We start from the raw sequence: 27,683 nt of genomic DNA, 5'->3' as shown, positions 1-27,683 counted from the left end.
TTTAGGGTGGTACATTGGGGCACAGTTGAGAAAATGGAGTCCATGCTGAATAAATTGAAGAGTACCGTTACGAAGGTAACGGCCGATGTCACCAGCGCAGTCATGGGAAATCCCGTCACCAGGGAGTTTGATGTCAGCCGACACATTGCCAGTGGCGGTAACGGTCTTGCTTGGAAGATATTTAATGGAACTAAAAAGTCAACAAAACAGGTAAGCTGACAAGTGAAGGCCTAAGGCTGCAAGTATTAGATGACAGACCGATAGGTAGCACTTGGTAAGTGGCATTTAAAAACAAAATCCAAAACGGCAGACTAATGCTAAGGGTAACACTATAAGTAACATTAAATTAACAACTCCACATTATTTAAATGTAATGTTCTTAACTGCATAGGTGATAACTGCTTTGAGCCTTTGCTGCTGGAGAGAGAAGTGATTATGCATTCATAACATATAATTTGAGACCAAGATCAAGAATTAATCAGAGTTCAAAGAGATCTGACAAGAAGGAAGAAGTCTGTTTTAACTTGGATCAGTTCCTCAGTTTGTTTTCCCTTGTGGCGTTTTTTGGCAACAACACTGTCTTTTTACAGTTTAAAGCAATCCTGAAGTATGCCATCATTTGTGCTCAGCAAAAGATACTATTTTTTTGCTCAGCTGCCATATAGAAATGGAGGGGTTAGATATGTTAAGTCATGAGATTCAGTAACAGGAAGGCATGGGATAAAGGAGGAAGTTGTGGAGGAAATGAGTTGTGCTTTCCCTGTTCTGCTTCCAGATCAGTATTGTTCCCTTTTTGTTTCCTTAAAGTATTAGGGTTTAGAGCACTAGCATGTAAACTTTTGACTCACTTGAAGTCATGTGTATATAAAAGTGAGATTGTACTTTGTAAGCAGGTTTGCCAGAAAAAGAGTTTAAGAACTGTTATTATAGAAAATTATTTTGTTTTACTGGAGCCATGCAAAAAGTCTTTTTTTTCAATCTTGGAAATAGAATTTTTAATGAGTAGATAGAAGTGTTAGTAAGTTATGGCCTCATTTAAACTGGATGCTGAAAGTGATGTGAAGACACTGAGACGATGAGTCAGCTTGCTTCAGATATATGTACCAAAAACCAAGGAACACAAAGGAATAATTTTGGAAAACATATATAAAATCTGTTAGATGGTAGGACAATAAATGGTAGCAAATAGAGAAGAAATATTCTGTGCAGAACAAATAATCTGTGGAGAATGTGTGATCTGATCGTGACAGGACCTGAATAATATTGAGCAGATACTTTTGACATAATCCTAAGCATCTGTCTAGCTGTCACAGAAGCCTATATGTATAGTTTTTACTGAATTTAACCCAATGTACTGATTTTTTTTCCTATTAAACTATACAAAGAAGTGATATTACTGAAAGAGTGGCAGTTTTGATAGGTGTTAGACAGTCTCTGTGCCCAGTAAGCATTTGACCTGTAGCAGGTGTAACTTTAAGGACAGGAGAGTTGTAGCAAGTTTCTTTCACTGCCTATTTGGTGGAGTCTATATACTTTGGTTCCTGTCATTCATGTTTTTCGAGCTTTGAGTGGGTGTTTGGACCACTGGTTTTGCAGTTTTAGTTCAGGTGTTACCATACATGATAATGCAGTAACTCTGTAAACACTGACTAACATCTGTATGTTTGTATGCCATCATTAGTCATTAAAAATACAGCAGCAGTTGTACTGCAGGGAATTTTAGATGGCTGGTGATTTGACATGCAATCGCCATTCATTATTCATATTGCTGTTTAGGTAACATCATGTCAACATTCAGTTTGCCATTGCAAAATAAAATTGCACAGCGATGCAAACGGTCTATGTGTGTCATACTGCAATATATCTGTTCTTCAGCATTAATTTTTATTTCTTTTGTCTGTACCTTTTGAATATTGGCTGGGTGATGTGGAAGTGGCTGGCTGTTGTTTTCCAGGTGGTGGCAGTCACTCCTATGAAGCAATGCACACATCCGCAGTCTTACAAGTGTGTGTATCAATTTTGAAGCTACAAGCATTTAACTTTTTTTGCAGTACATGTAGGATGTGTAAGGGTTTAATCACCCACGTTGTTGTTTCTTTACAACACCACAAGTAATTAATTACAGTCACTGTAGCCAGGTAAAATAGCTAAATTTGGAGTGGCGGTATAGCTAATGAGAAATCGTGGTTCTCAGGGCAAATGGAACTCAACAGTCTTACAGAAGTTGGTGAGCTGAAGTTGAAATTTCAAACATGGATTATTTTGGTTCCTACTTTAAGGCAGAGGACAGTTACAGATATTCCATCTCTGGTGACAGTAGCTATGTAGCATTTTATTCCTCCTTTCAGAGTGCTGCCATGTTCCTGCCTTGCCACTTTTCCTGGATTTCTCGATATTTACATACCTGGTTTTTAATGTCTTGTCTTTTCTTGGTGACTGAATAGCAACGTAACAGAATGTTACGTTACTTAACTGCATGCATATGTTTGTCTGGTGCTGTTTGATAGCTGATTTGCTGCTGTTCATTTGGAAAATTTATAATTATATGTATATAGATGAAGTAACATGTTGCTAATTTTAGAGTATGTCTTTCTGTTCGTTTCGAAGTTGTGAACTTGATCTTTGTGGACTCTTTTTTCCTGGCATAATGAGATACTTGTCGTTTTTTCTGCTTAGAAAGTGCAGTCATAAATTGAGTAAGGTCACTTAATGTTCTTGTCAACTCAGTCATAAAAACTAGCAGAATTAAGGAGATAATGGTTTGTACTTCATGACTACTGTAGTTGTGTTTGACTTTTACTGTGATAGTACAGAGTATATTAATGGTAGGTAAATTAGCTTTCTGGTCTTTTGGCTTTGCATACAGTAGCTCTGAAATTAAAGCTTCCTACTATTCAAACATTAAAGGCTAATTCATTTAAAAACTGAAATAGTTGTATGCCTTATGACTGAAGCAAACTGGTAGAAAAGTAGGGATATAAAAAAGAAAAGCATTGGCAGTTTCTAAAAATACTCCACCCCCCCAAAAGCTGGAGGGAAATCTTTTTCTGGCAAAAGAACAGAATAATAGTGGAATGCTTTCCAGTATTTTAGTTCAGAGTCTATTTTACTTTGCATAGTGGGAGGCTTTGGTAAAACATGGTGTGTTTGCATATTGAATTACATTTGGTTATTCATTAAAAAATCTGAGTGCATATGGGTAAAACAGAGAACAAAAATGAAAGGAAAACCAAAGTTTCTAAAATGAAGCACTCTGACTGCTACCTTAAAATTTCAGTTGCTTTTATGTTCATGACTCAGTGTTCAACATGATCACATTTTTTTTCCACAAGAGCACTACGTCTTTCAGATCACAAGGTAGCTGCTGAACTGTAGTTATAAAATATTTTGTGGGGTGTTTTTTTTCTTCCTTGCTGTTCAGTGCTTACTCTCTGGCATTATTACTCCACACTATTCAAAATGTCATTGAAAATAGAAGGGTTTGAGTTTCTGTAGCATTCATCACTATAGTGTTTGAATGCTTTTACAGCTATTGTTAACATGCTTTCTCAGCATGCTATGAAGTGAATAGGAAGAGGTATTGCTATTCCACTGTAACATTTTCACAGCTTTTATAATCATTAATTTAGAAATACATTCTAGTTTTGTTTGCATCGTATTAACACACAAACCCTGTGTGTTTCTGAATTCTTGGGGACAGGAGAGAAATTAGGATATGCCTTGACTGCCTTTCTCTGGTTAGGGAGAATTATGTTTCTCTCATTCCCTTTCCTTCACCCTCCCCGGCCCCTTGTATTTGTTTATTTATTTATAGCAGTTGCATTGGCCTGGATAAGAACAGGAGTTTTGGTTTGTAAGGTGTTTACATGGGTAAAGACAGACATGTGTTTTAAACTGACAGTGTGTATTTCAAACTGGTGTGTGTTTCACAAGGAATACAGGATTGCAAATGGACGTGGAGGATATGGTGGGTTGACCATGACCAGCAACACATGCAACCACACATTCACTCACTTCCCTACCCCCAGCAGGATGAGGGCTGAAAACAGGAAGAAGAAAAGCAAGAAAACTCATAGATCAAGATCCAGATAGTTTTAATTGGTGAAGGAATGGGGGGGGGGGGGTGGATGTGGAGAAACCAAGCAAAGCAAAGGAAATTGATCACCACATCTCACAGGCGGACTGATGCTCAAGCTAGTCTCCAAACAACACCCACCTTTAAAGCTAACCTCTCCTCCTTCTTCCTCTACCCACATTTTAGTGTCTGTGAGCAGAGATGGTTGTATGCTTTCTTCTTGTATGCGACACGTTGCATGAGAGGTTGCCACACAGCTCAAATTATTTTGACTTTTGATGCTACACAATAACTAAGTCTACAGAATCAGTGTGACAGCAATAATTTTCATACCTAGAATACTACAATTTTATATACTTAGATGTGAGCTTATTTTGAGTATGTAAAAGTTCTGTCAATCTTCAAACAAACCATGCAAGATTGCAGAAAGCACCAATAGAACTTATTTTTAGTCATCATAAAATATTCAAACAATAGCTGATGTCCCATAGTATCTGATTTAGATGTTCACTTGCTGATTCTTTTGTTATTAAACAGAAGTGCTTTCTGAAGTGCTGTATTACATTGAAATTTTTTTATCTGCCATATAGTGCTCAATACATTCACACTTTGTGCTGGAAAATGTGGATTTTTTTAAGTAGTGGGTAAAGTGTATGTCTTCCATCCCCTGTCATTGGTTTCTTCTGGCCTTGTGACAGTGTCAATGTTTGATCAATCACACTTAAGAGTTGGAGCAAGGAGCTGGTATGGATAGAAGCAGGAAAAGTTATAGACGTTCACCTGCTAATGGCTTAAAAAACAGGTACCAGCTTAAAAATATAAACCAGTTTTTTGTGTATTGGACTGAATTATATTTTTTTAATATAGCCTATTTCTAGAATGGGTTTTTATATTTTTTAAAGTTAATAATGTAAACGTGCCTCTGAGGTTTCAATTAGAATAATGGTTATAAAATGTACAGTACAAGAGGATAGACTTCATGGAATCATAGAATTGTTTTGGTTGGAAAAGACTTTGAAGATCACTAAGTCCAACCACTAGACTGCATCCTAAAGCACCATGTCTAGATGCCTTTTAAATACCTTTCAGGATGGCAACTCAACCCCTTCCCTGGGCAGCCTGTTCCCATGCTTGAGAGCCCTCTCAGCAGAGAAAACTGTCCTGAGAACCAGTCGAAAGTTCCCCTGGCCCAACCTGAGTCCTTTTCCTCTTGCCATGTCCCTTGCTGTTGGGGAAAGGGAGAGACACCAGCCTGGCTACAACCTCCTTTCCAGTAGTTGTAGGGAGCGCTAAGGTCTCCCCTCAGCCTCCCTGTCTCCAGGCTAAACCACCCCAGTTCCCTCAGCTGCTCCTCCTCTGACTTGTTCTCGAGACCCTTCACCAGCTTCGTTGCTCTTCTTTGGACACGCTCCAGCACCTCCGTGTGTCTCTGGTAGCCAGGGGGCCCAACCTCAACACACTAGTAGAGGAGCAGCCTCATCAGCATCGACTACAAAGGGACAGTCATGTCCCTAGTCCTGCTGGCCACACAGTGTCTGACAGGAGCCAGGCTGCCGTTGGCCTTCTTGGCTGCCTGGGCTCACTGCTGATCACACTCGGCTGCCTGTCCACCAGCACATCCAGGCCCTTTTCTGTGGAGCAGCTTCCCAGCCACTCTTCCCCAAGCCTGTAGTGTTGCACAGGGTTGTGACTCAAGTGCAGGACCCAGCACTGAGAATTGTGAAACCTCATACAGTTGGCCTCAGTCCATTGACCCAGCATGTCCAGATCCTTCTGTAAAGCCTTCGTACCTTCATGTAGTTCAGTGTGTCGCCCTGCCTCTCCCCCCCCAACTTGGTGTTGGTTTCCTCTTGGGACTGAAAACTGTCCCAAGAAAATACTGTTTTCTGCTGGTTCCTAACCGTTAGTTTTATTCATAATGCTGTTGTGGGAGTGGCAATGTTTCATGATAAAAATTGTAATTCCTTTTTTTTCTTCAAGTGATATATTTCTCTTTAATGGCTTCCAAGATGGTTATGTAGTCAATTTTTTTTTATTTCACATCCACCTGTGTAATTTCAAAGTTTCATATAAATTTCTTAATTTTCTCCAATTCTGTTTTCAGAGATTGGTTGGAAGAACTATTTTCTCTGATCTTACACCTACCACATTTCTAGGATTTGTTTTTACACATCTTTAAGCATGAAACAATTCTTACATTTTTTTCATGTGAGTGGTCTGATCAGATTGTTGATTACTGTGACTATAAATTAACTTCCATGAATGTCTGGTTTAATATAGATCGTAGTGGTTTGGAGCAAAATGTCAAGACCAGGTCTGGTTTAATAAAGCACCACTTGATATGTTGAATACCACATGAACACATAGATGCTCAGGTATTTTTATTGCTCATAGTTGAAATAGATGCTTATGTAAATTCAAGGTGATTTCTGTCTTGTGGGTCTGCTGCTTTGTCACTGTGTAGATAATGGTTATAGTTTACGTATTACTCTTTGTAAGTTAAGGAGCAGTAGTAACTTAACTCTTAAAATGTATATTCCAGAGGTTATATACAGTAACCTGTGCGATGATGACTGGGACAAGGTAAGGACGATAGGTGTATATACATTGAGATTCTTATTACATTGGTGGGATTTTACTGCTGATTAAAAAATATCGGTGTGCATGTAATTGTGTATAGGCTTGTTTTTTGGCTGTGTTCTTACCAAGTGAATTTTGTTGTTTATTTGTAGGAAGTGGCTGTTTTTGTCTTTGATAAGAAGCTAATAGACAAGTATCAAAAATTTGAAAAGGATCAGATTATTGATTCTCTAAAACGAGGTGTTCAGCAGCTAACCAGGCTTCGACACCCTCGACTACTTACTGTTCAACATCCATTGGAAGAATCCAGGTAAACTGCAGTAAAGCTGAAAACAGACTTTCTTTATTGTTTTGTTATTGGACATAAAATATCTGGAATATTCAATGCACATGTCTGGTGAGATTCAAGTATGAAAATTTGGTAGTTAAATTAATTCAACTTTTAAAAAATCACATAAAAATGTTTTATTTTAAAAGGTTGTTCATGCATTTGTTCCATTTATGAGGTGTATTTACATAGGGCATGTGAGATTGGAGATTTTTGGTAAAGTGGATGTGTTGTGGCCACGTAGGTGTTTAAAAGGTCCTCAAATGACAGACAAGGGAGACAAAATTCTGTGTGTTTTGGTAGTGCGTATTTGGTTTGTGTAAGGTTGGTTACTGGACAGTGTGTTAGTCTTACACGTTTCCTGTGCAAATGAAGGGCTAACGGCACACTAAAATCTAATAAATAACATAAAGGTTTCATGTTAGAATAGAAAGCTGATTGTGATGCTGTTGAGGAAGATCATGGAGGTTTTAGAGGTTTTTTTCCCCCAAAGTAATTTTTCTAAAGGGTAGCCTAATGAAGATTCATATACATTACCGTTGAAGCATTAGCATCTTTGATTGTGTGTGTTAACTTGCATTTTAAAAAATATACTGGTTTCTAGGAGGTATAGGAATAATACCATAGGAATGCTTCTTTATCTTTGTGATGCCTGCTTTGGGAAAGATTTCTTGGGTTAAATGATACTTGCATATTTGTATATATCTTCCCTCTGGTACTAAACCCATTTCACATTAACAAGGATTCAAAGCTGTGATTGCCCTTGTGGTTCAGTATGCCTCTCACAAAAGCCTAGGGAAGATTAATTAGGTAATTGAAGACAGCTCTCAGTACTCTGCAACAGTAAAGAAACTGCCATGTGGTAAAGGACCTAGGGTCATCTCTGTATGCAGGTAGATCCTGGAGTAGACCTCAGGCTTCTTCCTAAAGCTCTTACAGTATTTCAGTTGACTCAGTAACTGTATCTGTAATTATTTTTTCCCTGAACTCTGCCCTTCAGAAGAAAAGGCTAAGATTCATACTTTGGAGCCTAAAGAAAACGTTGGTGTTCCTCTTGAGTAGAATTTAAGCCTTTTGAGTAAAATTAGCCACGTAGTTATGTCAGAGTTCCTGTTGATGAGTTCTTAGCAGTGGTTTGCTCCAGTTGTTCTTCTTTCCATACTCAGCACTCTCAGCTACTGGCAGAAACAGCAATAGTACGAAACCTGTCCAATTGTTTGCTGTGCCAGAAACTGATGTAATGGGTTTTGGAGGGGGTTCACAAAAGGAAAGTTTGCTTACAATATTTGTGCATGTAACCCTGTGCTAGAAGATTTCTTTAGGGTCTTTCCAGAGTACTTACTCTTGAAGAAATAGGTCATGGGCTTCTTCTAGCTAGACTGTACCTGGTTGTTTTTTATGTTTCCAAAGTAGTGTACAGTTGTGTTGAACTGCTTGCAAAGTCACCCTCGATTCCTCCTGTGTGGGGCAAAGGGGTTCTTGGTGTACCTGCTCAGCTGAAGTAGCTGGCCATACCTTTCTGACCCTAATGCGTAGGTAGCTTTTCCATTATTAAGGGAATGTTTCTACCCCAAATTGGTATTCAATATAATTATATTTAATGTAAACATACATTATGATGTATACATTTATTTTACATGTATTTATATAGTGCATATTTTTATGTATAAATATTTAATATAAACACACTATATTTACTTATAACCAGTCATGAATTCCACTAACAGCACAGATGAGCAATGTTCAATATTTAACATGTTTATTGGAGAAAAGGATAAAAAAGCCAAATTATAAGTTCCCCCAATGTTCTTACTACCAGTTAAAAATAGTAGTAGTGTGAAGAGTCCCAGATACTTAATTTGCTAGACTTTCCATCTGTCGCAGTTTTTCCTAAAGTGTGTGTGGTTTTGGCTGTCACTTTCATTTTTAACTTGTTTTATTATTATGCTACTCTGAATTTCATTTTGATGTTATTCAGGGAACAGTTAAAGAAGCTGCACTGTATGGCAGACATCAGCTTCTGAAGTATTCAATTGCTTTAATTAGATTTGCCCCATCCTTCCGTTACTCTGGTTTGGGTCCTTATTTAATTAGCTCTAAAATGAAAAATTAACAGCCATCTTATTCCCTCAAAACAACAGCAATCAGAGAGTTCGTTATGAAAACCACTGAATGATTGTTCCCTGGGTATTTTCTATCATCTATGCCTTAACCATAACTAAATGTATGAGCTCTGTAGTAAAGTTGAAGTCAGATTGAAAATAAAGGGTTTTGTCTTTCTATGCTCTCATTCCTCCTTGTGATTACTACAGAAATGAGTTCCATAGCCCTAGGTGTATTAATAGAAACATTTAAGGAATGGTGTTAACGGAATGGGAGGGAGGAAACCAAGCAAGGAATTTCTGTCAGCTTGGCTGACAGTTATAATTCAATGTAGTCTAATTTGTTTTACCTTCAGAAAGACAGTAGTAAGTCAAGTAACACTAAAATTTGCATGAGTAAGAGGTTTTATCTCAAAGAGCAAGCCTGTTGATGATCACGGAGATATATAAAAAATATGTGGTAGATTCATGCTGAGAAGGTTGGTCTTCTGTGTTATTTTTAAGGAATGAATTAACAAAAATGTAGGCTTCTGTCTTCTTGCCTAGAACTTTATATTCAAAAATGCCTAGTGTTACCCAGGCTCCTGTATTCTGAGTTTATATTGATGCAGTATTTATTGTTCTCAGGAATTAGTCATCCTTAAACCGAGTATGTGTGCTACCATCCGTGGGATGCTTTCTCCAGACAAAAAAAATCCGACTTTAAAACCATTAGGAAATGAGGTTAAATGATTGTCTGGGGCCTCCAGCCCTGTGCAGTATGAAGAGTGTGGATATAAAGAAAGATTCTGTCTATGTTACATGAAGTTTGGGGAACTGAAAATTGTTTTCAGGACTTTGAAATTTGAAATTTTGAAGCTCAGTGTTACAACCAGTCCACTTTATTCCCACACTATTGACAGAAAAATGCATGAAGAAGAGCTATAGCTTTTAACGAAGAAAGCAATAGATAAAATAATTTAGAAAATATGCAAACTGCAGTTCATACAAGAGGCATTTTTGTGTTTGCATCTCTTAATTTGAAAAGTAAAAGAATATTTCAGTCCTACCTTAAATTTTAATAATTTTGTTTCTATTCATTGTCTGATCACATTAAGTATTACTTCAGTCAGGGATATGTCAGTTTTAGGCACAGAAAAATGCCAGATTTTACAAGTTGTAATAATAGTAGGAATTATTTGGCTTTCCTGGATCAGGACAAGAAAAACACTGTTTTGTTAAAACTTTTTATGAGGCATTGTGTACATCATTAGCACTGTATGTGAATATTAGAGAATAAAATAAGCTGTTTTCCATTTTCTAATATTTTTGAATACTTCAGATATATATGTATTTCCCTGTAGTATAACATTACTTGAGGGAATTCAAAGCCTGAAATATAACATGGGTTTAGGTGCTCTGGTAATGTATAATATGATGTATGTATGGTTCTTTATTCCCAGTTAAGACTTATTAAATTTATTTACAAGAAGTGGTTTTACTTATTTCCTCTGTAGGGATTGCTTGGCCTTTTGCACAGAGCCAGTCTGTGCAAGTTTAGCTAACGTTCTTGGCAGCTGGGACAACCTACCTTCTCCTTTACCATCTGACATAAAAGAATACAAACTGTATGATGTGGAGACCAAATATGGTTTGCTTCAGGTATGACACTGTTTGTTCTTTTAATTTTCTTGTGCTTTTAGTATTATTAATTAATATGGTCTACGAAAGTTCTGTCGGCCTGCAGTTAAATAACTGGGAAGTGAGAGGAGATAGTGCCCTGATCACTGTAAATATAAGAGGATGAACACTGACAGCTCAGAGTTGCTACTAGTTTTGCTTATTCTAACATGGAAAATATGAAATGTAATTAATTTTTATTTTCCATGTAAATGTCTGTGCTACAGCTGTCACTCCTATATGAGAATCTTTTTTTTTCTTTTTTTTTAACCTTCTGTGGGGGAACAGTAGCTCCCAGGTTTTATCTGGTGAATATGTTGATCAGCTTAGAAAATTATTTTTGTTCTTATGCTGTGATAGTTAATCAGTATTAGTAATCTCATCTGCTGGTTACCCATCTGTGTTTAATTTCTTTTATACTGGGGAAAAACTGTTTCTTACTTAACTTAGCAATTCGGCTGTGGCCACAGGAAGAGGATTTTTCTAAATGTCTTACAGGATATTTGGGGAAATGTTTAACCAGAAATAATAATCTTTTATTAACAGGTTTCTGAAGGCTTGTCATTTTTGCATAGCAGTGTGAAAATGGTTCATGGAAATATTACTCCTGAAAATATAATTTTGAATAAGAGTGGAGCATGGAAAATTATGGGCTTTGATTTTTGTATCCAGTCAACAAATCCATCTGAACAGGAGGTAATAGATCTTTATATTTATCATCAGTAAACTCCAAATTCAGTTCTTTGTCAGAAACCAGCTTCATGACCTTGCATTTTGGCACAGAATCTCTAATTTAATATTTACTTCTGTGCTTTGTTGGTAAAAGTTTGAACATATGGTACAGGTCTGGACTGAAATGCTGCTATTGGTTATCACAGAAAAAGAGCCTGATATGGCTCAGTGAAGTCTAAATAGACTGGTGATGGTTTCAGACAAAGGCTGAAGCTTGTGCCACCTGTATGTTGGATGACATGCAAAGCTACCTAATTTAGTCTGTTGCATCCTCTCAGTACCTGGTTGCTGCCTCCTAAAATGAATTCCCATCATAGCTCATGTTTCCCTCTTAGAACAGTGCTTTGATTTTACATTACACTTTTCAGCTCTACTATTCAGACTTAACTGTATCAGCTAATCACTCTAAGCTACATCACTCTAAGCTACAGACACAGATTCCTCACAGTTTTGCCTTGCGCCGTTTTTGTTTCATTCATAACTGAATTTGAGTGGATTAATTTAGTTTTGCTTCTTCAGTTTCTTATTTAAAATGTTATTTTAAAATCTCTAATAAATGTACTTTCTTTTACTTCCCTTGTAGCCAAAGTTCCCTTGCAAGGAATGGGATCCAAATTTGCCATCCTTGTGTCTTCCAAATCCTGAATATCTGGCACCAGAATATATTCTCTCTGTGAGCTGTGAGACGGCCAGCGATATGTACTCTCTAGGCGCTGTTATGTATGCAGTGTTTAATAAAGGGAAACCAATTTTTGAGGTCAACAAGCAGGATATTTATAAAAGCTTTAGTAGGCAGCTGGATCAGGTATTTGTTCTATTTGTGACAATTACTGATTTTTCTATTTGAAAAGATACTGTTTTAAGAGAGATTTAAACATTTGGAACACAATACCAGTGCTCCAACATAAGCAGTCTGATAATGTTATCTTACCTTGCATGCTGTCTTTATAACAAGAAAAAGGAATGGTAGCAAAATATGGGAAATAAAAATATGTATAGGGAAGATTACATGTACCAACTTCATAAACTACAAATTCCATTTTCACCTGATTTCTCTGTAAACCCGTTGAATACTGGTCTTGTGAAATAAGTACTTCACATGTTGGGGTGAACAGTGTGAAACTCAAGGCAGCAGATGACTTAGGTAGGACCATTGAAGATGCCTGAGGTCAGAGTAATTTGATTACTTGACATTGCAATTGGTATCCACTTAACTGTCAGCTATTTCACATTCTTTGTGGACTATGAGTAACACAAGACAGTTACTTGGGTCAGCTGACGTATATGTACGTTTATGTGCAAGTTTCCTTTATCATAACTTCTTTGGGTGCCCATTGCCTTAGTTGTGTCTACTGTTTTAATGTGTGTAGTCAACACGTCAGGTAAAAACACTGAGTATGTGTTCTCTGATAACCTGAGCACATGGAGAAGTTGGAAATAGGGGCATGTAACCAGAAGGAGGGAGGTTGTTGGGAGACAGAAGGAAGACCATGAGGGATCAGAAGCCAGTGGGTTATAAGAGGGGAGAATGGAGGGATACTGAAGGTGTGGGTAGAGAAGCCATCAAAGGGTGAAGTACAGTCCTGTTGTGTATTAGAAATAGTTACGTGCAGGATTTTCTGACTTAATGGTGCATGTGCTTATTTTACCTATGCAGCTGAGCCGGTTAAGCTCCAGTAGTCTGCAGAGTATCCCAGAGGAGGTGCGGGAGCATGTGAAGCTGCTCTTGAATGTAGCGCCAGCAGTCAGACCAGACGCAGATCAAATGACTAAGGTCAGTTCATGAAAAATACAGTAGCCTTAGGAAAAGAGGGAAAATAGTGTTTCATTTGTAGAAGCAGTAGCGCTATTTTACAGTGTTTTCCTACTAATCATTTTAGTTGAACTGTTAAATATTTACTATTTTTGAAATTATGATGTCAGTTGATGCCAAAAGTTGTCTTTATGATGCTGACCTTTATTAACATGGAAGAAATGGGTGCTGAAACAGAATTTAGAATAAGCATTCAATGCAACACTATTTTGTTGCTTTCCAATACAGTTGGAATATTTTCTGTGCTATGTTTTTATACAATTTGGTCTTTAACACCATACTGGAAGTGTTTTAAAGACATAAAATGATAAAGGACAATAAATGTAAGGATTAACTTTTGGCTTATGATTTGTGTTGTGTTCTTAAATACACAGAAGAATAGCTTTGCTTGCCATAATAAAGCAGAAATTAATTGTAAGTAGGAGAATTTAAGTTTTAATTTGACACTCTTCCTCCACTTTCCTATCTGAAAGTAGAACTCGAAAGCATGATCATTCCTTTGTCTTATACCCTATTGTCTTGTATCTGGTAGCCTTTAAATTTCCTGTGTATAGATTTGCTTAGCTAAACAATTTTCTTCTTTTCCTGTCATACAGAAAGACTGTATGCAGGAAGAGAAATCAGTGTTGTGACAGTTGGAAAAATAGTGAGTGAAGGGAGGGGGAAGAGGTCATGGTTCTGCCAACAGATGCTGAAAGATTGCAAGTGAGGAAACTGGCAAATATTAACCAGTTATCCACTTGTCTGAAGAACTACAACAAACGTGTACGTGGTTGTATTAAGCAGTATGGTTTTGTAAAGATGTTAAGTCTCTTACCACATCTGCACTGCAGACTGAATTCTGGGGTAGAGATATCAGAGCTTTAACGCTAAAAGCAGCTTGTTGTGGCCAGCAGGACATGAACTAAAATGGAGCTTGACATGGACAAGTTTACCTTGCTATTTTCGGTAACCCATGTGGAGTTCCAGGTCACATATGTTTTGGTGTGTGATCTAGAAGACAGAGTTTAAGTCCACAGTGCAGGGTAGCTTAAATTCTCTGCTAGTAGATTATTTTCTTATTACCCTACAGTATTGCCTAACTGGCTTTTTTGATTAATTTTTCTTTATTGGCTTGCTTTTATTTGCTTGTCTTTTGCCTTACAGCAGAGCTTCTTTAAATATTTTTCTATTCTTCCTTTTTGCATAGATTTTTCATACTCAAAACAAGCGTCTGAATAGTTTGAGAGACCCTGCTATGTTTTTAACTGTTGTGAGCCAGTGATGTTTGATACATCCCTTCCTAAAACTGAGTTAGCAGGAAGGAGGAATTTTACCTGTGCAATTTTTGGATACTGAAGTACTTCCCAGACTCTGTAGGTCTGGGATAGACACTGCTCTACTCTTGTTCATCTGCTAACTGAAAGCTGAATATTTGGGGGTGGATTTTTATATTAAAAAAATCTTATAATCTTGCATTTCTAATTAATGATGAAGTAGCTCTGTTAGTGTTAACATGATGCACCACGGCTATAGATTAATCCCCTTGGTATTTTGTTTGCGCCATCTTAATAAGCCTGGTCTATCTATGTACATTGTTACACAGTACTTAGGAAGGCCTCTGCCATGGGACATCATGTGAGAAATGAGAGGGGACAGGATTTAGAAGGGACTCTGAACGTTGGAGAGAAATGTATATAGTATGTATTTATTGCATATAAATGCTTGTTGATTCGTTATAAGTATCCAGGAGTGGCAGCCACATCTGTATGGCCTAGTAGGGAATGAATCCGTTTTTGTAATGCTGAATAGAATAATTATTTCTAGGAAAACTTCTAATCAAGGTTTTTACCTTTTATTCCATTTTTTGTAAACAAAACAGTACTTCTTACACAATAAGTTAATAAGGATAGACATAACATGCATGGGTTTCTATAAAATACTGGAAAAACTCCATCTTCATAATTAAGCTTTCTCTGTGACTGTTATACTACTTAGGATGTAAACATGTACCTTTCTAATTGTTAGTTGCAGGCATGTAATTGTAGAGGTTTGCTATAGTGCATTGAAAAAGTAAACAGATGCTTCTATTTTGGAATCTTTGTAACAGTGTCAGTGTTGTCTCCCTCCAGATCACAAGCTTTTAATCTCATTTTTAGATCCCATTCTTCGATGATGTAGGAGCAATGACGCTTCAGTATTTTGATTCTCTATTTCAAAGGGATAACCTTCAGAAATCACAATTTTTTAAAGGGCTACCAAAGGTTCTGCCAAAACTACCTAAGGTATGTCTGTACAATGTCTGAAATAGTTTAAAAATACATGAGCAGTTGTTCAACATCCAGTTAAACTTTAGGTGGCATTTTGCCATAATAGACTGCCATGAGGCTGTAGGAAAGAAGGGGAGATTAGAAAACAATTGGTGTGGGAGTTCTCCTCAGCTATCAATAATTCTTTAAATGGAAAATGGCAAACTGTGCTATCAGTATATGTAAGGAACTGTCTCTTGCATGTCCAACAGTATGGAGTTCATCCCACCTTGAAAGGGAGTTGTCTTCTCTTACAAGTCTCTCCCTTTGTTTCCAGATCCTATCACAGCTCTTCGAAGTCATCTCATCACTTTTTCTCCCCATAAGATCACTTCCAAGTTTTTTTCATAGCAAGGCAATACTTTAATGTTGAATGATGCAGGCTTCCTTCCCTCAACATACTAAGTGCTTTCTTGTGCTAGCAGTGCCCCAAAACCTCAAAGGCAAATGTCTGTCATTACAGATTTCTGCTGTGTAGTGTTAGACACTATGTCTAGACTGATTCCTTTTCCTTTTGTGGTATTTGTTACATAATGCACAATGTGTATGTGACAGAAAAATTGTGTTAGTCTAATACATAACAGAATAGCTGAATGTTTCATCCATTGGATTAAATTTCTTGAATTCTGTTTTGAACTACACAGTGCAAAATTCAGACTTCATGTTTAACAGTCTCTTCTTTTTAATTTAGAAGTGTTTTCCTTTGATCAGAAATCATTGGTGCTTTGAATTTGAAAGTAGATGGGATGTATTTCACCTAAGTTCTGGACAGCCACTGACTGACCTTATCCTCTTTAGGACATTTTTTTTTTTTTCCTGACTTGAATGTGTATTTTATGAGGGAAGGGACTGTGCCCTTGAACTGTGTATTTCTCTTTATTGACTTTAAATGCATGTAAGGATGTTTACAGTGGACATCCACAGTGTCAATATCTATTTTGTCAGTAGAATCCCATTTAGGGAATGTACCTCTAATTTTACAGACAGGTATAGAAGGATTGATGGGGTGAGTGATGGAGTACTGAAAACCTGATTATTTTGCGGGTCTTTATAGGGTCTTTTTTATCCAAGCATATAGAATAAGGTTTTCTTAATTCATAGGTGGGGCTGAAAGTCCTACTTTCTGTACAGCTTATTGTTTTTTGCTGACCTTCACAGTTGTTACAGTCTCCAGTAGTGTTTTGAGTGTAAACAGATAAAAGTAAGCAAAGTAGCACAGTGTAAATTAGCTAGAGTAGACTGTGAAAAATAAGAGTTCAAAACCAAAGCCCCCGTCTGCTTTTTTGTAAATTTTAGGTTAATGCAAAAGCTGTTGAGCAGGCACAATAGTAACTTGCTACAGTGCAGTGCAATGTGATGCATGAGTGTTTGGTTGTTTTTTTCTTCTAGCGTGTCATAATTCAGCGAATTTTGCCTTGCTTGACTTCTGAATTTGTGAACCCTGACATGGTACCCTTTGTCTTGCCTAACGTCCTCCTCATTGCTGAGGAATGCACCAAAGAAGAATATGTCAGGCTCATTCTGCCAGATCTTGGCCCTGTTTTTAAGCAGCAAGAACCAATCCAGGTATGTTAATATTGTTCAGGGGAGGTGTCAGTGTTTCTTCCAGATGCTCTCTCAAGACGTTGCAGATGTGTACGAGGCCTGTTGCTTGGCTTTTGTAGGGTACTTGAGGTGGGAAGGGAAATTATCATAGGGAGGCTCCTGTAATTCAGAACAAATAAATTGTTATCCAGTGTTCACTATGTCTTTGTATGAGGGAATTTATAATATGAAGTAGAATGTTTAGTTAAACTACTCCTTCTTATCTAACTCCTGGAGTTAGCATGGAATAACTGGTGTGCTGTAAATGACAATCATAGCTGACTCTCACATTGCTCCCTAGTGTAGGCAAACCCTTAATTTGTATCTAGGGGGTTCCATAGTGAGTTAGCATATGATGTACTGTAATTTTATATTCTAATTTGGTACACCAAAGTGTGCCCTGACAAGTACTGGGCTCTGTATTAATTAATGAATGAAGGGCATCTTTAGCATTTTATAGAGTGCATCTGCTCCTGTGTACTTGTTTGATGGTGTGTTTGTACTCACATCTTAGTTTCTACTTAGATAAATAGAATCAAATAAGATCTTAGGAAGCTAAAAATACAAGGGGTTCATTGGAACAGCATGAACTACATTCTAGTTAAGGACAGGTAGAGATGTATCAAAACCAGTTCAGCCTTTTATTATCTTAGTGGAAAAGCACTGACTGCTACTGGAAAAAAGCCAAACTGCTTCTATGAAATCTAAATGACTAGATAGCACAATATTTAACTTAAAAGCAGTCTGTTTACATTCAAACTTCTGGTTCTTATTTTAAAGAAGCTTTTCTAGTTGTTAAATAGCAGGTTTCATTCTTGTCCTTTTAAAATTTGCAAAGCAAATCAATCTTCTCCAGAAATAAACACTTAGCTCATATAGGAACTGTCATGCCACAGTATTACAGGGTTGCTAGACAAGAAAACAACAGTGTCATGAGCACATGGATGTTTCAAAAAGCCATGTTTAGGACAAGTAAATTTTTTGATTTTAAAGAAGAATTATAAAATCTAACTTCAAAACTGATTTGGTCCATCTCACCCTAATTCTTCCAAATTGGGGATATTGCATCAGAATCTGTGTTCATGGAATGAAGTTTAGGTAGTTATAAATAAATACACAATAAGAAAGCACACATTATCTGCAGTAATGTATTTTTCTTCCCTGTAAAGGAACCAAATGAAAGGGGAAACTTACATGTCGTATCTGTATTTCTACATTCTGATGATTCTGTTTATTTAACATACAAGCACTGATTGCTGGATATTTTTAGACTTAAAAATTGAAATATTTTCCTTCTATAAAATACTTGGCTGTTTATTATGAACGTGTGATACCATTCACCATCAGTTATCCATCTAGTCTAACCTATTTTCTGAAAGGAGTTTAGATGTCAACGAACAGTCAGTCTCACCCATAGTCAGTTACCTCACCTATCTGAGACGAGACGTGAGTCTTAGGAATCTTAGACTGAGCCTGGACAAGTAATTTAGAATAGCACCTAACTTTTAGATGGCTAAGCCTAAGCAAGGTGAGTCCTACTACGTACATGTGCTGCTTTAGTGTTGCTTTCTAGGTTAACATGATGTGATTGGTTGGTTTGTTTGGGATGTATGATTTAATGATACACAGTTTTCATGTGAAATAGAATAAAGCTATTATGTGTCCATCAGCTATAATAGTCTTTTCATTGTGTCCCTATTCTGATTCTAGATAACAGTGGAATTCAGCTATTATATGTGGAGTTGTGATTAAATGATTTGAGGCCAGCAATTGAGACATAGTTTTTTGAAAGTTTAGGTTTTCAACAGTGATATGTGTGTGTAAAGATTTTTGGTGGGTGGATCTTAACAAAAGACCATGTTGTAAATAGAAACCAGAACTCCTTCCTCAGCCATTATGATTTCTTATTTTGGAAGGATTATTTTGCAACACACATATATTGTTTGATTTCTATTTGCTGTTTTTAAAACGCAGTAATATGTCAAAGTGTTTTTTGTCTTCCATGCCTTCAGGCAAGCAACATGGTAAGTGATCAAATTTACTGAGTTACAAGAAAACTTCTGAAGTTTTTATGATGTGATAACTACACATTTTAAATTGTAAGTATATGTTTCTGGAGTTAATATTTTTAGCTTCTGAATTGTCCTTTTAAATAGATCTTGTTGATCTTCCTGCAAAAAATGGACTTGCTTCTAACCAAAACTCCACCAGATGAAATAAAGAACAGTGTATTACCAATGGTATATAGAGCCTTGGAAGCACCTTCAATTCAGATCCAGGTATTGGAATTACAGCATTTATTTTAAAATAATTTGTTTCTCTTTAAGCTGATGTGTCAACTTTTTACATACCACTTCACTTAAAAAAAAAAAAAAAAAAAAAAGGTAAAGCTGTGTAATATTCCTGAATTTAAAACACAAAGAAAATTTATTTTAGAAGAATAGAATTTAGTTCCCTTCTTCTCTGGGAAATAACCATTTGCCTCGTGTTATAATGCTCTTATCCTGAATTCTTCCTATCCACCGTAGCAACAAGTAGGATATGTGTTTATAATGCATGGCCTGTGCTGCAGAAAGCGTGCAGGCATGCCTGCTCTTACCAGTCAGTGCAAGGTGTCTTATTCTGAGATCCCACTGGTAAGTCCGTGTGTGCAGACAGTTACCTTGAAAGACTTGATCTGCTGTAAAATCACACCTTCTTGTGATGTTTTTATGTAGCCACATTTTAATTTTTCTCTTCATACTTTACCTTTCTAAGGTTCCTTTTTTGTAACTCGTTCTTCCACTAGAATTAAATTCCAGTTAGCCAAAGGCATTCAGGAGTGGGAAGATGAGATAAACAAATAAAACATTTCTTAAAGAAGGGTTTGAATAATCAGATGTAACTTCCACCTTTCAAAGCCTTTGCACTATTATGAAGAAAGGTTTTTTTTTTTCCTAAATGCCTCTCTTGAGGTTTTTCTGCATCAGTAGTTTTGTTCCTCAGGTATATATTTGCAATCTATACTTAATATTACAATGAAACTGGTTTATTTTTCTGTGTTGCTTTATGTATCTTTAATCTTGATGTGCTCTTTTATCTTTCAGCCTATTATTGTGCTGCTGCAGTGTTGTTGATAGTAGTCATTCAGATTTGCTTGACTTAGTAGGAAAATGTTAGTTTGATGTGGTAAAAGTTGGGTTTTATATAAAGATGTTTTGGGAAAATGCAAGATGTTCATGCTAGCCAAATGTTTTATTGTAAATTTATGAATGCTGTTTTTGAAATTTAGTTCCAAGGAAAATATCTGCATATCATGATGCTTTATTATTCTAGCTATTTTTAAGTGAGTCTGACAGATTAAGGTCAGTTTAGTTGAACATGATATTTCCTTAAATATTTCCTTGAAAGGAAAGCTTAAGAAGACATTTTAAACTGGTTTTGAGGTTTTGAGTAATATTTGTACTAATTTTATAATAAACATAGATATTTCTTTTTAAACTTGTGTGTATTTTTTATAGGAGCTTTGCCTAAATATAATTCCCACATTTGCCAATTTAATAGATTACCCATCAATGAAAAATTCTCTAATTCCAAGAATTAAAAATGCCTGTTTGCAAACATCTTCTCTTGCTGTAAGTATCCTAATGATTTCTCAGTCTTCAGAAAATGTTACCTTTAATGACCTTGGCATCTCTGCTGTCGGGCCTTTAAGGAAAAGGCCATCAATGTGCCTTGATTTCTTTTTGAGGTTTTTGGGGGTTTGTGGATTTATTGTTTGGGGTTTAAACATTTTTTTTTTTTTACAAATACAAAAGCAGCCTTTTTTTTTTTATTCTAAAAATTTTTGAAGTTGTTAACAACTTGCCATTGTTAAAAGTGGTGTGTTCCAGAATAATGCATGTTAACAGTGTTTCACCTGCACAAAAGTCAAGGTTTTGTGAGCAGTGTGTAGCAACATATTTTCCTTTCATGAAACAAGAAGATGCTCTTCACTTGTCCTGAATTTTCAGATATGAAAGTCATAGTTTCAGCAGTATCTGTTTTCCTCTAAGTATGAGTTCTGTATGGTTTTCTGGTTTATTTTTACCTTAGGCAAAAATATAGTGAAGTGGGTTTATTAAATTCTTTTCCGACTTTGCAGGTCCGGGTAAACTCACTAGTGTGCTTAGGGAAGATTTTGGAGTACTTGGATAAATGGTTTGTGCTTGATGATATTTTACCTTTTCTACAACAAATTCCATCCAAGGAACCTGCAGTGCTAATGGGGATTTTAGGTAATTAATACTTTTATCTTTCTCCTCTTTTATGCTTTGATGTAAATCTGAGAACGTCCTGCTGTCATGAATAATGTTTATGTAGTGTGCTGCTAAAATCACTATTAAAAACTTCCTGTTTCTGGTCCTTAATTTCGCCCCTGTTCAGCTACCTCACGTATTGCTCATCCTTCTAAAAACAAGTACACGTGTTTCTAGTCTTCAGGGCCCAGCGCAGTTCTGAGTACATTGCAGCTCTTGGGCTGTTAATGCTTTCATGGACTGTGTGGTCCTTGCAGCCAGAAAGGCTGCTTTCCTCAGAGGAGTGTATGATCTGTCTTCTTTCAGATGCTGAGCACCTTGCTGGAGCTTTTAAGACGTTACTGTTGCCTTCTCATACCACTCTTGCATGTCAGATGCTGTAAACCCTTGTCTACAAATGTACTGCTCTTCACTGCAGGTTTTGTTAGACTCATTTTGTGGGACATTTAGGCAAACGTGGCTGCCTTTGAGCTGAAATGGAGCACAGTCTGGGTGAGGTTTCACGGAAGAGCTAACAAAACCTAGTGGCTTTTTCCTTCCGGAAGGAGAGGCCTCACTCTGTGTTCTGCTTTCCTGGTGCCGCTCTGGTGCTTGTGTAACTCAGGATGTGGGATGTGGAAATTTGAATGTGCTCAAGGAGTCCAGATACCAGAGCCACTGCCAAGAAAGAGGTGTGACTATGGCCAAGTCTAGAAGACAGTGACTGCTCCTCTGACTGACAACAAAGTACTAGACAGAAGACCATTTCTAACAGTTGAGCTGTACCAGCAGCAGCCCCTCATTAAACCCTGATTTGCTAAAAATCAACAAGAAGGCACATATCTGTACTGATTTAAAGCTGCCTGTTTCCTTTAATCCTTGTGGCTTTGACTTGTATTTGCTGTCTGAGAATAAGGGGCAGTGTCTTACCTTAGATGCGTCTTACTTTAGATGTATTACTCCTGAATTCTGTTTGGATATAGTGGATAAATGAAACCTAATTTGGAAATGATGAGCTGTAACCAATTTTACATACTTGGGCTTTTGTTTTTTCTGGAATCATAATACCTTCCATCTTGTGTGTGATACCTGCTTTGGCCAGCTGACTGCTCTGTTCTAATACTAACCATTGAAAGTGGGGAAAGCTTCTGCTGCTTTTATGCTGATATGTCAGTGTTTGCCACCAGAGATGGACTATTGAAGCAGAGGAGTCCTGTCAGGAACACTATGGAACTTGTAGGTTTAACACTGGATCCCTCATGCCTGTCAGTATTCTTTTATTTTCAGTGATTTTTAGAACAGATAAAGACTCGGCATGTTTTCTGATCCTGTGTATAACACAGCCCAAAACTTCAAGGAAAAAGTCTTTGTAAAATACAGTCAGAGATAGAGAAGGGTGATAGTTAATCCTAGCCACTTCAGTGTGCCAGGAGGTAAACACATCCTTAATTAATGCAAATTAATTTCTCAGTGTCAGTTTCCCAGTTTGTGGTAACTCAGTTCATTGTGATCTGTTCAAAGATGTATATTCTCAGATAATTGGCTAGAGCAATACATTGTCAGGTTTCATAGCTTCAAAGTCTTACTTGTGGACCTGCTCTTGTTCTGAACTTCAGTAAAGCCTCTGGCTGTGATATATTTGTGTTGTGGATGATGGTTTGTCCCTGCTTGCACACAGAGGCAGTGCACATTCAGATGATTGATAGGTATTTAAGCATGCAACTTGGAGTCTGTTCGCATTGTTTACTAATCATTTTTTTGCTATTTTGATGCCTTATGTCAGGTATTTACAAATGTACATTCACTCATAAGAAGTTGGGAATTACCAAAGAACAGCTTGCAGGAAAAGTACTGCCCCATCTGATTCCTCTTAGCATTGAGAACAATCTTAATCTCAATCAGGTAGGAACGTGACTGGGTTTTATGCTTTTACTTGATAATTGGCAAAGAATAAATTTAAACTGTTGTTGGTGAAAAAATCATACATTATGTCTGTGTCTGTTTGAACCAAACAAAATGAATACTGTATTTGCATGTTTAAAGCTTGTTATTTTTCAGTGGATTTAACTGGTCTAGTATACAAGTTCAAAATGAATACTTTCACTTTCCAAATATCCTAAAAGAGCAGCTACCTACTAGCATCATTAAGATTCAAATTAAAAGCTGAAGTACAATTTTAATATTTCTTCCGTTTCTTTTATTTGTAAGTGTTCCAGATAATATAGAAGTGCAGTTGTGTTGCTGTTAAATCTTAGGAAACAGAATACCTAATAAGATTTTATGTTTTTTTTTAACGAATCAGTGATACTCATCTGTGTTGGGATTTATTTTCTGCATTGCCCCACTTTTTTTTTTTTCTTTAGTGACATATATTTTCGTTGATTCAGGAAGCACTCTGCTTGTAGTTTGGTATCTAATCCAATGTAGTGAAGGTGGATTATAAATTATTCAAAAATCTGCAGTTTACATGATTTATATTGTAAATTGTAGGAGAATTCAGAAATTACCTTTTGTAATTTCTGAATTCCCTCAGTGCATAATCCAAACTTTTTGTATATTTCTTTTCCAGTTCAACTCTTTTATTTGTGTTATAAAAGATATGCTTAGTAGATTGGAAGCAGAGCATAAAACAAAACTTGAGCAACTTCATGTCATGCAGGAGCAACAGAAGTAAGTGTTTGTTTATGTTGGTATTAGAGAAGGAAGAGATAAATTTCATTTATTCTTTCAGCCAATGTGAGAAAACTGTAGCTATAGCATTAAAAATTCTAGGTAATTCTTAGTTCTGTAGTTGAGAAATACCTCAAAAAAAGCACAGTTGTCAGAAGATTGGGATGTTACTGGTTTTATGGAGTAAAATCCTTTACTTTTATACAGTTCAGTCACAGTTTAGTATTTAAATCAATAATTTGTAATTCATTATGTGTAGGAGTTCATACTGAGTTCCACTAGTAGAGTTTGTGTCTTGCTTCTGTATGCTAAGTTGCTTTTCTGTAGTTGCTGAGAAATAACCCATAGTGGAGAATGATAAACATTGCAGCCTTGTAGCAGGCCATGACATTTGAAGATATGTAAAGCTATTTTATGGAGTCTAATATGAGGTGAGATTTCTGAGACAAATTATCTTGTGCTTCCCAAAATCTGTGTCATTCCATTCAAAAAGAGGAATTAAACCATGTGAAGTGATCATTAGGAAAGTATTACAACGTAAAATATTAACATTTTCTAGTCTTTAACAGGCATCTAAAACTTATGGTGCTCTCATAATGCAATTTTTTTTTAATATTGTTTAAATTCAGAATAATCTCTGTTGCTGATTTAGTGTTGTGGGATGTAACTTCAAAATTACCTTTTTGTAATATGTATGTTATCTGCACTATATAGATCTTTGGATATAGCTAACCAAATGAGTGTGTCTGAAGAGGCAAGATCTAGTAGTACAAGTAATCAGGTAAGCAACGGTATTTTGTTGCGTAGAATAGTGTACAAAAGTCTTAAATACAAAATTACTTAGTCAATATTTATGTTATCTTAAATTACAGTGTTTCAAATAACTGTTTTGTTACTTCAAATTTAAACAGCTTGACAAGGTATTTAATACTAGTGGAACTGACCTTCTAACTAGTGGATCTGATGGTCAAGAGAATGAGATGTCATCAAAACAGAAAAAGGTGTGTTTTACTTTGTTCTGGGATTCTCTTCACATCCTTCTGTCTAATACAAGGCTGTTATGGCTGCATAAAAAGAGTATGTGTAAATATTTGCCATATTTAAAGCTTTGAAAGACAAACAACTGCTTTTGTATAGCACAGCACTGTACATAGCCACATGTGTAGGTCCACTGAAAAGTGTTCAAATTGTATTTTTGAATTCCTGTGAAAGTCTATCCTTGCAAATAGCTTTGCACAAAATAGGCAGCAATTAGGATTATAAATTTGTGGTGATTTTTTTTCTCCTTAATTACAGATTTCAATGAAAATGTAACTTCAACAGGGATTTAGATAGGAAAATCAAAATGGGCAACTTGAAAAAAGTTTTAAAAAGTAAAATAACAAACAGTTGAAGAGAAAATATAGAATTTCATTGTACTTTTACTGTACAATTCAAAGTTAAGTGAAAACAAACAGTCATTGTGGAGCTAAATACAAGAAGCAAAGAAAAAGCATGACCTGACATAGAATATTAAAAGTATAAATATTGTCAAATTATTTTAATGGAAGTAATTATATAAATGGCTCTCCAGAATCTATACATTTTTTTTCCTTTTCATTTCAGGTTATCAGAACCCTCTCACTAATTTTTGACTAAGGGGGGGGATTTTTTAAAATTTTATCCTTCATGATTAACAAGAGTAGAGCTAAAAGCCTCTTAAGCAGTCTTAAAATAAATTCTCTTTCCATGGGCAGTTGCAGTTCTGTGTCAAGTGCCAGTTGGTAACCACGTAAAAACAAAAACTGTGAAGAACACTTTTTCTTATGCCCAGCATTAAGAAGACAGCTAAAATAATTTTGTTGTGATACCTCTTTGAGATCTCATGATGCTATTTTTAATATTGTATTTATTTGAAGTGCTTCTTAGCAATATGACAGACCTTATAATAGATTTTGTTATCTACTTTTTTTTACTAAATAATATTTATTCTTCTATCACATATTATTGAAATGGCAATCCTATTTATGAAATAAAAGTATCAGTGTGTAAGAATAATCATTCTGTGCAACTTTAATATCAGTACTTTCCCTTTTAAAGGCATCACTTACACTTGAAGAGAAGCAAAAGTTAGCCAAAGAACAAGAACAGGCACAGAAACTGAAAAGCCAGCCTCCTCTTAAGCCACAAGCAACTGCAATAACACCTCCAGTGAAGCAGGTGAGAAACAAACTACTGCACTGTTTCCATTGGAGCTGTGATGTTTTATCCTTTCAAGTGCTGTATGCATTCAGTGGGGTTACCTTTGTTTTCACTGGTAGCACAGTGGCTCTGCTGAGAAACTAAAATAAATTTCCATCTGCCTTCTACTTGTGTCATTAGCAATATTTCCCACTCTTAAATTCAAAGGTATCATTATTACTGGAAGGCAATTGGTCTAGAAAAGGAAAAAGCTCATATTAAAAAAGGATTTACTCTGAAGAGTTTATTAGCTAAATAATATAAAAGGCTTGGGAATAGGAATGGGGCGTGTAAGCAAATGGTTACAGTAATACTTTGAGTATAATTGTCAAGATTAAAGCTGCGTAACAATTACTTCTAAGTAATAAAGTACAAAAATAACCTATTTTCTCTTGTGCATAATTATAATTTGTGCCCAATTTCATGCAGTAAATTCTTAATTTCTGAAAAAGGGATGCCACTTCTGCAGGTGCAGTGATAAAGTCTGTTGTCAGTGTTTGTACAGGAAAAGCATTTAACTGGATTTTACGTATTTTGCAGACAAAAGACTTGACAGATACCTTGATAGATAACATGTCGTCTTTGACTAGCCATTCTATCAACAAAGCTAAAGTTGCATCTTCAAACAGCTTCTCTTCTGTCCCTCCCATGGGTGTTGGAATGGGATTTTCATCACCTGTTGACAACACAAAGAGAAACATGACAAACGGACTAAATACTAACATGGGTTTTCAGACTGCTGGATTCAGTATGGGAGCTGGTCCCACAACTCAGAATTTCTTCAGTGGTCCCAGTGCAACAGGAACAACCAAGATGAACATGGTACCACCTGCCAGTATGCCAAATTACAGTCCTATGAATGCTGCATCTGCAATCTCTCCACTGGCACAGCAAAACAGACCCCCAGATATGTCTGCTTTAGATAATCTTTTTGGTCCTCAAAAACCCAAAGTTAGCATGAAACAGATGGCTCAACAGAAATCAAGCCAGTGGGTTAATCAGTTTGTACCCCCACAAGGGTCCCCAAATGCGAGCAGCTCAGTCATGGGACCTCCGATGAACGTGATAGGACAGCCTGGCTTTGGTATACAGGGTAATCCTTTCTTTTCTCCTCAGAACTTTGCACAACCAGCAAACACCATGACAAACAGCAGCTCAGCTAGCAATGACTTAAAAGATCTTTTCGGGTAAAATGCTTTGTTTTCTTCTGTTAAAGAATGATGAAATTTGGATCATGGGTAAGCTGATTAACATCTTGTTTTGATTAGTAAAAGCATGACTTGGGGAAATTTTCAACCCGGCAGAGTAAAGATTTTTGCACTGGAAAGAAAGACCGTGCATTCACCTGGTACTGCAGTGGAATTGCATCAGTGCAA

The 27,683-nt window shown here is 36.5% G+C and overlaps 1 protein-coding gene across 2 annotated transcripts; it reads left to right on the top strand.

Moving 5' to 3' along the window:
• Nucleotides 1-33: 33 nt before the first annotated feature.
• On the top strand, nt 34-27,683 carry SCYL2 (SCY1 like pseudokinase 2; the record flags this gene model as incomplete). 2 transcript variants are annotated; one of them, XM_084272100.1, is made up of 18 exons in its annotated part: nt 34-210; nt 6,808-6,965; nt 10,582-10,726; nt 11,291-11,440; nt 12,060-12,281; nt 13,134-13,250; nt 15,428-15,553; nt 16,967-17,143; nt 19,174-19,185; nt 19,318-19,440; nt 20,662-20,775; nt 21,285-21,417; nt 23,201-23,319; nt 23,987-24,087; nt 24,802-24,868; nt 24,999-25,088; nt 26,167-26,286; nt 26,848-27,683. In XM_084272100.1, 18 exons carry the CDS (start codon nt 34-36, stop codon nt 27,496-27,498), a joined length of 2,802 nt encoding a protein of 933 aa, XP_084128226.1. In that variant the 3' UTR covers nt 27,499-27,683. The 2 variants fall into 2 exon arrangements, with proteins under 2 accessions (XP_084128226.1, XP_084128225.1); XM_084272099.1 differs by lacking the exon at nt 19,174-19,185.

The sequence above is a fragment of the Gallinula chloropus genome (genome assembly GCF_964237585.1).
Source record: "Gallinula chloropus genome assembly, chromosome: 1".
In the NCBI taxonomy this organism is placed as follows: domain Eukaryota; kingdom Metazoa; phylum Chordata; class Aves; order Gruiformes; family Rallidae; genus Gallinula; species Gallinula chloropus.
The sequence above is the reverse complement of the archived record's forward strand: the minus strand, read 5'-3'. Positions and strand labels throughout refer to the sequence as shown.